The sequence below is a fragment of the Acyrthosiphon pisum genome, chromosome A1 (genome assembly GCF_005508785.2).
Source record: "Acyrthosiphon pisum isolate AL4f chromosome A1, pea_aphid_22Mar2018_4r6ur, whole genome shotgun sequence".
NCBI lineage: Eukaryota > Metazoa > Arthropoda > Insecta > Hemiptera > Aphididae > Acyrthosiphon > Acyrthosiphon pisum.
In genome coordinates this window covers 48331133-48343196 of record NC_042494.1, presented here as the reverse complement: position 1 = coordinate 48343196, position 12064 = coordinate 48331133, and the positions used below count along the sequence as shown (strand labels likewise).

The following is a 12064-nucleotide window of genomic DNA, read 5'->3' as shown; positions in this document are numbered from 1 at the left end:
CTAAATCGGTGACATTAGGTAACTCACTTAAGCCAGCCTAGTCGAGGTCGAAAACGGCCGACAGACACGTCGCGAACTGCACGCCGGACGAACGCATGTCGCATTTGGCTGCTCGGCCGAGTCGTTGTTGTGATGTGATATTCGAATAATGAGCGATCGAGCGTGTACAGCTGTAGGTGCGACACAGCGGAGCAGCGATTCCGTCGGGCGGAGGCGGCGGTGTCCGTTCACGTTGGCACGACTGCAACAGCCGCCGCAATCGCGGCTGCCGGCCGCCGGTTTGTCGATTCGGCTTTCGGCGAGGCCGTCGTCGTCGCCACCACCGCCCGCGTGTAGCGGCGGAGCGGGTAAACGTCCGGTGAAACGCGCGTAAACAACACGCACGGACCGCGTCGTTCCGAACACCCGTGCCGCTGGTGTCTCCATTTTGGGCATACGAAACGATCGTCCGGCCACGCAAATCCATTCAACAACGACGAGTGTTGCGGGAGGATTCGCACAACCCCCGTGCAGGCGTCCACGCGTCGCGACCATGTCCGGCAAGAGTTCGCTAGAGGTCAGCCGTCTGATAGCTGAAGTGCACCGGAGGCCCGAGCTGTGGGACAGGCAACACCCGCAACACCACAACAGGTCCGTGCTGGACCATCACTGGGAGTCCGTGGCCTCTAGGCTCGGCATCGTAGGTAAAATTCGTCTTAAAATAATCAATTTTAACATCGTTTATGCTCAATAGGTATTGTATTAACAATATTTCACTGTTTCGTGTGTATTGATATTTTGTTGTGTGCCACAATGTTGTCGTTCGTATCGCAACAAAATAATTATTCGTGTAATACAATACCTACTTAGTCGTGTTGCATTGCATATTGTGATTTTAATAGTAATAATAATAATCTGATATTTGCACTGTGTTGAGACGTTGATAATATTGCGCGTTCCAATCGCTCTAGACGCGCACACTCGCACACGCGCATGCACAACCCACAATCTCGCATGTTGTCGTCGTCGTCGTCGTCGTCGTCTCCGACCCACCACCACCAGTCCTCCGGCCAATCCCCCTTCTCGTCCTTCGTCTACGACGCTCGAACCAGACGCCAGCGGCGGCGGTGGCAGCGACGCGTTTTACAAGAGGCAGCGTTTACACGCGGGCACGCGGTGGCCGCGGCGTTGACGAGTGGCCGTTATGGCGGGACCAGAGAGCACGTGGGTATGCGGCGCCGTTCCTCCTCCTCGGCCCGCACACCCCCGGCAGCCCGGCGCGCACCACCCATCGGCTTCTCTGGTGTTTTTGCGTTATAATATTATTATTATTGCTGTTGTTGTTATTGTTGTTGTTTGGTATTGGACCTACACCTCACGGCTCTTCGGTACCTACGTTCGCCAAGTCGCTCGTCCCAACCCTCTGCAAATATTGTATATTGTATATGCAGGCATCTCGGTCCCGACAAGTGCGCATGACATGGTGTTTTCACCAACTGGATCCGAATACATTTTAATATTATGACGTTTTCGGCGTGGACGGTGGACTGCGAGTCGTGGTTATATACCGGTAACCGCAGTTACCCGTGTAATGTATGTGGTACAGTGGTATGGGTTATCCTGTACGTTCTGTCCGTACGATTTGGCGTTATACGGTAGTGTTGACTTGGGCGTCTTATCGGTTAACACTTGATTTACTTTAGTCTTAATTATTAGAATGATATAATTATATTACTACCCAAATAGAATTTGGGTAATTTTTTTGGTGTTCGCCGTTTTCTATTTTCCAACGTGAGAACGCGTGACCATTTAATGTTTACCTTGGTTTTTTAAAAATATTATTTTAGATTCTGAACGGAGCGATGAATGTGTATTGACTTTACAATGATGTGTGTTTTAATTTTAATTATTTTTTTCCATCTGTTTTGGGGCAAAATAAACGCTTCGATTGTCTACTTCAGCGTTGTTTTAATAGGAAAGTGAATTTTGTTGTTATATTCTATGGGGTCTAAAGTAAACAATTCACAGCAGTTTTCAAGGAAAAACAAATAAAAATTAAGAGAAACCAAAAGTTGTTTCACAAAATCAGTTTTTGAAATAATTATACGTAGTAAAATATACTTACTTAGAAACTTAAAATGTTCACCAAGGTATATGGCCATTTTACATACGTGGTAACATTTTTTTATAATATTAATTTAATTATATTTAAGATAATATTTATATGCATGAAAAATGTTCGATTAATAATATTTCACTCGGTAATAGAATAATGTGCTTATTTCATTCTAATAAAAGACGAATAAAAGTAGATACTTGAATAATCACCAAATGTTTATTTTATCAATTTGTATACCTATACAAGATAACATTTCAAAAATATTTTGACTCAATCGGAGCTATTATAGTGATTTTCAATTTTCAATTTATTTAGTTTTATTTCTATAAATATCGTTAAACTAATTTTCACTGGTTCAAAAGGCTTACATTATAATATGTCTTACTAATAGAAGTTCAAAAATATTTAATATGAATTTGCACGATTTATTGTTTTTTTTTTTTTTTTGATTTAAAGTTTGATGCAATTCATCAAAATCACTAACATTTTCAAATTATTTTGTAATTAAAAATGTATAAAATGTTCAATTTTGAAGTTAAAAATTGAAAATTTAAATCAAGGTTTTCCATAAGTAATTCATCTATCACTAAAAATGTAAAAATATTTAACCATCATTTTTATTGTTGTTGATATCTTAAGTTCTAATTTAGACAAAATTAGATATTTAAACGAAGAATTACTATATTAGTTATTTTTTTGTAATTTAAAAATATTATTCATGGGTACTTAGTTGAAATTTATGAAGTATATTATTATATTTATTCATACAATTACATTTTCAAATTCAATGTTTTCTGTATTACTTACTAACTATTTAATAGTAGAATAAATTGTATACCAATAATATCATTAAATATACTTATTTTATATTGGCTGACTGACCTTCTCACAAAATCGTTTATCGTATACTATGTAATGATTATTGATTTTATACATCATTGAATTCAAATTAACACCAATTACAGTGACCTACACTAATTTCGGAAAATTGTACGGTCGTTTTGAACGTGGAATTATAGTGGTACGATCGTTACAATCATAAAATATCTACACATTAGATAAGTATTGCAAAGTATTTTAGAGAAGTATTAATCTAATCTACAACGGCAAATGATAATGCTCATAACGATGATTAAAGATATTGTATGGGTTTCATACAACCTAGTGCAACTGCAACGTTGCTTATTACCATGTTCCCACAATTTTGTTATAGGTAATGTAAAGTTTTATAAGAATACATTAATAGGATTGAAAAGATACGTCATGAATCTGATAATTTAACACCTAGGAAAAAAATAATAATATACCTATGCTTCATTTCAATACAATATATTGATGAAGTACCAAACTATTAATAGTTATTTAAATAAAGAAACGACAATGGATATTTTTTTAAACACCATAGGGAAATATTATTGTTGTAACTATTACGAATTTATATTTAGGCAATATTGTGAATTTACCTATATTTACTTAATTTAATTTTTTAAACCATTGAAAATAAAATATTTTATAGTACCAATATTCCTCCTATATCATTTCTTTTATTCAAAAAACAATATACCGTACCAATTTTCCGTTTACTGACTCACTCAACTCCTAATGTATGTACAGCAGAGCGGTACCTATACCCACTTCCGCAAATTTTTATCTTTGCAATATACGCTCGGCTAAACAGCAATAACATTTTCCCAATTAAAATTGAAAGCCAATGTAAAAAATATTTTACTAAAGCCTCTAAGGAACTTAACATTTAAAATTATAAATGTATCTATTTAAATTATTCAAACAAACACCAGTTGACGCGCCACACATATTATTTTATTATTGTTTGTGCCCACTATTATTTTAAATGCAATTTTATTTAATACTGTGCATGTAATAGGTAATGTGTATTTAGCGCGTAACTAAAAAAATACACAGTGAGTACTATTGGAAATGTATAAACTAAAAATGGTATCATGAATTAAAACAATACGTAGGTTTCGCTTTAAAATGTATTGTAAACATTTTTAAAATAATTGAATTAAAATTTCTGCTACACTCCTACAGGTTGTAGTACCTACTCACTGAAATAGTACAAATTATTATTAAATACTATTCAATAGGAGCTTTATTTGGTATACATTTATCATAGGGTTTGGCTATCATTGTATACTTTCGAAAACCCTTTTTATTTAGTTTGGTTTCACTCTATTATTACAAAAAAAGTCTCGTACGACTGTACGACTATAATCAAGGAAAATAATATGATAGGCATCTAAGCTGATATAGTATAAATTGGTATATTATAATGTACCCATATTAATAATTTTTATAAAATTTATTGTAATAATAGGTATAAGTATGAGACGTTGTACAAGGATAAAGGACTTGTTATTCAACATTATTTCATGATAAAAAATAGAATATTAATATGTAACTAAATATAAGTGACTACTTAAAAATCATTTGAAATTAAAAAAAAAAATGTTTAGTAAAAATAATTATACATCTACATATAACTTTCAGCATAAAAACTTTTGATTTATATATTTGTGTATTTAAATGTATACTTTGCAGTTAGATGAGTTTTTCAGTAAACATGATTTTTAACCATTATATTATAATATAAAATTAAACTAATATATTTAATTTCAATACCATATTATTATGACACAATTATTTTAATTATTCAATTAGTTTCAAGTCGTGTTTTTAACCAGGTTTTTTTGTTCCTTTTTTATTTAAAAAAGAGTTGAACTTATTATTTTTGATTTTTAATTGGGTATGTTTCACAACCACATTACATTGTTTTAATTATTTGTATAAAACCGTTCATAATATTCCTATTTAACTTTAATATTATAATTGTGAAGTATGTAGGTATAATAGTGGACGCCACCAGCTACTAACCAACTAGTTAGGTTTCCAATATAGACATAATACTTCACTATTCAAAACAACATAACAATGTAAACATAGGTATAGGTGCACAATAAAACTTCATAAAATGCGTTCAAAATAAAATTTAAAAGCTTTCAAGTAGGTAACTCGCTCAGCTGTATTATATATGTTCAAATATACCACATAATTTAGTGGGTCATTTTAATATAGATATCTAATATGTATGTAATGTAATATCTATAAGTGTTAAATTTGAATTCAATGATAAATCATTGTATACAATGAAAAACGTTTCTGAACGAAACAGTATTAATTCGCCTTTTCGTAACCAAGGTTACCAAAGATAATTTTTTTTTCGATTATTTCAAAAAATACTGAACATTTTTAATTTTGACCTCCTAAAATTTAAAAGTACCTACTAGATCTAATTTTATACTATGGTAAATACCACATAGAAACCTTTCACAAAGTTTATGATCCGAAGATTTTTTGTACTAGAAAAAGTGCCTCAAGATACAAAAAAATTATTTAAAATACACACACATCTGTATAAATAATTGTGTTTCATATTTATGATATTTAAACAATTATTTTTTTGTCTAAAATATGTAAATTGACATAATATTATATGTTAATAATAGACTATAGGTAGTTAAAATAACTGAAATCAACAATTAAAATATATTTTTCACTGAATAAAATATAACTATGAATTTGTTCAATAAATTATTTGATTAATATATTATTATTGATTATAAATATTAGTATTTAATTAGTAATATTTATATTGGTATTATTTTTACAAATATATCTAGCTGGATAATATATTTTATATGAATATAAATCTTAATGTCTTTATTCAACTTTATTTAATTTTATTATAAATATTTGTTCAGGAGGTACACTTACATTGCATGTACAAAGCATTCTAAAAATACAAAAACTAATAAATACAGTAGAATGCTATAAAAATGGAAAATACCTTAGACAAATTATATATAAGTGCTCACCGTTTGTCCACAATAATTTATGTACATACGTGTATATATGATTTGAGAATTGTATTTAGAAAAATATGTTTACAACAAGTAAAAATTAATTTGCTATGAATGCACACATATGGTAATAATGTATAATTAACTTTCATGAGTTTTTATCAATACTTATGAAAATATGTATATTTAATTTAAATTGTTCAGCTTTATCGCAAATAACGTTTGATTCGCATAATTAAAAATTATATTTTTCAAACTAACTAGGAATTAACCATTAATAAATATTGATTACTAACAAATATCAGGAATTATATAGTCCAAAGTGTTAGGTTATACAAAGTGTTATGTATTTTTAACTAACAAAATATTTGAATTTATTATGGAGTTATAAATTATACCTAATACAAATCATTCAAATCAGATAGGCACAGACATCCAAGTACCTACATGTATATACAATCATTCTATAATTATCTGATAATTGTTAAATTTTTCTATCGATGTTTACTAAATTGGTTTTACCGACTTTACTTTAATACTATACCTAACTATTAAGGTAACAACAATTCCAAAACATAGTGACTTTTATCTAGGGTCTTTAGACCTCTACCCCGATAAAAAAAAATAACTAATGAATAATTTGTTTGAATTTAAATTGATTGCTCTGTTTATTTGAACTTGATTATTATTATTACTTTGTATATTATACCTTCTATAAATATAATTAATCTATTTTACTATAAAGTAATAAACTGTAGTTAACTTAAATATTGTAAATATTATTTCAGGTAAAGCTGCTCGTGGTAAATGGAAAAACTTAAAAGATCATTTCCGTAAAGAGTACAAAAGATGTATGACTAGCATAGAAAGTGATCAAGAAATGTCTAGATGGCCATATTTTCATTCTATGATGTTCATCAAAGAACAGATCTCACACACCGTCACAAATTCGGTGTACTTGACGGATTTACCATACCAAAACATTTATCCAGAAGTAGAATTGAAAGAAGACACCGTGTCGGACGAAGAAAACCCCTTGAACTGTCTTAACATCGAGTACGACTATCAAAATTCAGTCGAAGTGAGATCAGAGTATTCGAATCAAGACGAAAACATTTCTGATGACAAACATTTTTTATTGAGTCTTTTACCCATGTTGTCCACACTTCCGATGGACAAGAAACTCATAGCTCGGATAGCCATCGAAACGTCATTGCTCAACATAGCTTACCCAGATCTGAGTACTGCGGCGGATAATTCACACGCTGAACAAAATGGTACTACTCATCAATTATCTACCAAGACTGAAAAAAGAAAACGAATGATCGAAGACGATGGCCATCCCAAGAAGCGTTCGGTAAACGCGAAAACAATTTGTTGATATTCATTACCTATATTTTTATAATAAATACAAAATATATATATACATATATTATATTTTTATTTTTCCTTTTATTATATATATATTTTTTTTTGTAATACATTTTTACGACAATATTTAAGTATGTGAAATTTTTGTTTATTTAATTTTGTTTAAAATTGTTGAGAACAGTAATCGTATGATTTGAGTGTATAAAGACAATAATGAAACCGAGAGGTATACCTCTACTTATAAGTAGGGGTATATACGCACTATAAAATCATAAAGCGGAACACCTTTTTGTCAAAAAAAACGTGCTACTCCTAATAATAAATGAGTATAATGACTGTGCTAGTTCCTTAATGTACCTATCGGTTATAATTTTAAATATAATAATATTATATAATATGATGTATATTGATTATTTTTAATATGCATAAACGTATGTACTGAATGAAGTAGAAAGAACTAAAAATGTAATTGAATCTGCCTACACTAATGTAATATATTTTGGATTTTGTTCTAATAAAATTTGAAAAAAAAAATTGTATATTAATTACCTATCATTATCATTAATAATTATATCAAGGAACTAAAAAGTTAAACAAATGTTGTTTCATCGTTAATGTTTACATTTGTCAGACAATTTTTAACACATTTATATAATACCTATATGTATAATTACCACCTATTTCAGCATATATTATTTTCAAACCAAGATTAAGACACGTTGAGTGGATAATTGGTTGTGAGCCTCCATCGATAATAACTTTATAATTACTAGCTGTTGAAAGTATGTCAGCGCAATGTTTATTTTATCTTTGTGGGATCTGGCAGAGCAGATGGGACAGCTAGTAAGATATAAAACCAGTATGGCAAACACTCAAAAATATTCTAAAAATAAAATCAATAATTATTACTGTAATATGTAATTTTACAATAAGTTTATTCAAAAATCATAAAAAATCGAAATCACACGAATGCGTTTTATCTATGTTGCGCGTTGTGCCTGAGAGAGAAAACAAATATTGCGCTGACTTCCACTCAAAAAATAATATGTACCATTAATATAACCATTGATTAATTATTAATAATCATACAAATGTATTATGTCAAACTAATCAAACATATTACTCTAGTCTCTAATGAAATTTAAAGTAGAATAGCTACAAAAATGTTACGTTTTTTTTAAATAATATAATATTTAATAGGTACCTATAGTTAGAACACTTTGTTATTACCCAGGTATAGCCGTATAGGTACTTAAATACTAATTTAAAATATTACTTAGTATAATGACATGGGAAAATAGTACCTACTTATCTTTATGTATTGCTACTAAAGTTATTTTCAAATCAATATTTCCTAGCCAATTTTCAATAAAATAATAATATTTAAAAGTTAAAATTTGCATAATCTAAAGTATACTCGTATTAACAATATTAATGTACATTTATTTATTTTGATTAAACGACTGATTCAATTAAAAACTATTCTAGGAATTTTAAAATAATTATAAATATTGGATGACCTAATTCAGTGTTTTATTTTTTCCGTTTAGTATTTTTGAAATATATACATATACATAGGTGTATTATAAGCATATTATGAAACATTTTCGAAAAGTTGCACAATTTTTGGAGGTTTTAAAACAAAATTATTCATATTTTCGTTTTTTCTTTTTTTTCCATCCTCTTCTCTACGAGATAATTTTTTGATATAATAGTATGAATAATCTAAAAACATACAATAGTCGTGAAAAGACTGTCTGGACAAGGTATAGATGGTAGGTATATACTGGCTGCAGACTACTGGTTGCTGGTAACTTATAGGAACTATTTTCACACGAATATAATATAGTATTTTAATTTTTTTTCTCATGTCTATCTAATTATGTAATATTTTTCACTATAAAAAATATAGGGGTCTACTTAATAACATTTTAAGCTGACGATACCACGGGTCCTTTACATACGTGGGCCCCGAGGACGTGCCCCCCCCCTCCATAATGTTTTCGTCGCCACGGTTGAATGGCATGCAAAGTTTTAACGACCACTGCAGCGACTAAATTTTAGTGACGTTCAATAAAATCTTTATTTTTATTATTATTTTTTTTTTTTATACTATATTATACTGTTTTTCCTTTTTTACTATCGATGCGTTGTCGGGCTAAAAGGCTGCGTCGTTAACGGTACATTAAAATGGAAACCCCATCGCGGGGGGGGGGATTTGCTGCTGGGGTATTTTTCGATGGACCTTTTTCTTTCTCTCCGCGAAACACTCGCATTCTTATCGTGGGCTCCGATTGCGCATCCGACCGGCAACCAATTACACATTGACATCGTATTATTATAATATGTACAGTGGAGGTTGTAATGCGTCTATATCGGAGGTTCGATCTGCAGCTGTTTGGTCGCCCCGACGACGATGAGCTCGGCAAACGGGCTTTTGTTATCGGCGATTGTCTCCCGAGACCCGTAAAACTACAGCAGCACGTCCTCCGCGGCGACATATTACGTATTTATGTTGTACGAGTACTTACTATACACTGCCGAGTGGAAAACGGTTTCGGGGTCCATCGACGTGCTGCCCGTCTTTTGATTAACTCCGCGTCCTGTGTATTACATGTATATATAAAATAAACAAAAACCAATTTCGTATATAAATCACAAGGGTCCGGCCCCTTTCCAATGACGTCGCGTAAGTACTATCTAATTACGGACCGTCGATGCAGTGCGTGAAGCTTTTACATGGCCAGAGTAGATTAACCGAGCGACGTAGGTAGTAGGTATAAACCATATATTATTATTATAGGCGCTTGTGCGTTGCGTCTGCGTCTGCGAGTTCGATAATATAGGTACCTACCTATATACAATAATTTATAGTAATGCGATTTCTACACTTTCGCATACGACGTCTTCTGCGAATGAAGCGCAACCGAACGGGGCGCCGTTTTCAGAAATTCGGAACTGTTTGAATTGGTAACAACGATAATAAAGTACCTATAACGTGTTAGTACATAATATTACTTAAGTTAAAAACGCCGTCCGGCACGTTTTCTAGATTAAAATGGGTGTCTATTTTTTTTTAGCTAAACGCTAAATGGTCCAGTGCGATATCAAATAGTGTTATTTGCCTTAAACATTATATCATTATTCTTTTAATCCAATATTTGAATTGACAAACAAAGTTTAAACAAAAAAACACATAATAGCCTCGCATTATAATATGTATATCTACGAATAAACGAGCACAATACAACGATGCCTTGCAATGTATTATACATTTACTGTTTACATATTATTGTACATAATCCGTTTTAATACCTAAATTGTTATTTGTCGTTTACTTTTAGGTCAAAAGCAGTGACAATATATTTTTAACGGTTTGTTTATATTGCTTATTCATTAATTTTTTCGTAGGATTGTTTACTAAGGCATTGTAGTTTTAATGACTAGTTTAAAAACAATAATTGTATCATCAAAAACCTAATTTTGTTCTACCCATACAATTTACTATAGGTGTACGTAATATCGATTCATATACATTCCAATAATATTTTTACTATATTATCTAAATTTTAAAAAAGGGCTCACCTCGTACATTAATTATTCATAAATAAATATTAAATTGAATTTTAACTCATCTATTACCAGTTATTTATGAAGAAACTCTCCGAAAATATTAAGAAATATCAGCAACCATAAATTGAATTAAAAACAAATATATTGCAGTAAGAAATTATGTTCTAGGTATACAAAGCGATCCCGTTTTTTCTTCAATGATACAGTCATTCAAAATATGATTTTTTAGAATTTTCAAATATACTTTAAGACCATATTTTAAAATTCTCGTAATTTTTTATACCATTCAAATTGTTGACGTTTCAGAATTAAAATGCATACCTATGGGTAGGTTTTGTGTTATTCATTTTTGTGTTCTAAAAATAAAATGTCTATGGTAATAGGTTTATTAGATATGGGGGGGGGCTTCAATGATTTGAAAATTGTAGTCATTAATATAAAAAAAAATTGTAAAAATGGCCCAAGGATAATAAATACTATATCCAGTTATACCTAAATCTATTTTATTATTATGTTAAACCATTTTTAAGTACTATTATTCTTAATATAAACATTTTAATAACTGAGAAACTCCTCATTCGAATTTTATATTATCAACATTTTCAAAAAAATTATCCACTAAATATTTTGCAGTAAAAGAGGGGGTTTTCATTTGAAAATAGAAGTTTGTATCGCCACAGGACATTCCTTAAGTAGTACAAAATTATTTATTTATTTCGTTTTGTATCGCAAGAATGTATTAACTTAACTACCTATTATCTGTATTTACATAATAGATAATATATATAAATAATTTATTTAATATCGTTTTATTATTATATACGTATATTGTACCCTGTATAGGTATATAGGTAATACATATATAAATGACTGTGTGCTTGTTAGTACTCAGTAATCTCGAACACTACAAATGTCATCGAATCCATATTCACATATTAGGTTTGGTTGATGTTCCCGGATGTTCCCATTGGTTTTTGTTTTGGTTAGATGCCGCCAAAATAAAAAGGAACAAGAAATCTTTACGAGCATTATACCTTTTGCCCGCGGGTCCGCTAGTTTACCATATAATATTATAGTAGTTTACCTATAAACGTTATATGTTATTCTATTACTTCAAATTCGTATAAAATTTGCGACATCA

General features: G+C 30.8%; 1 protein-coding gene across 1 annotated transcript; it reads left to right on the top strand.

Moving 5' to 3' along the window:
• The first annotated feature begins 269 nt into the window (after positions 1–269).
• Positions 270–7619, top strand: LOC100573031. The gene is made up of 2 exons (XM_008188702.3): positions 270–683; positions 6768–7619. The coding sequence occupies exons 1-2, from the start codon at positions 533–535 to the stop codon at positions 7358–7360; spliced, it is 744 nt and encodes a 247-aa protein (XP_008186924.1). The 5' UTR covers positions 270–532; the 3' UTR covers positions 7361–7619.
• Positions 7620–12064: the final 4445 nt, after the last annotated feature.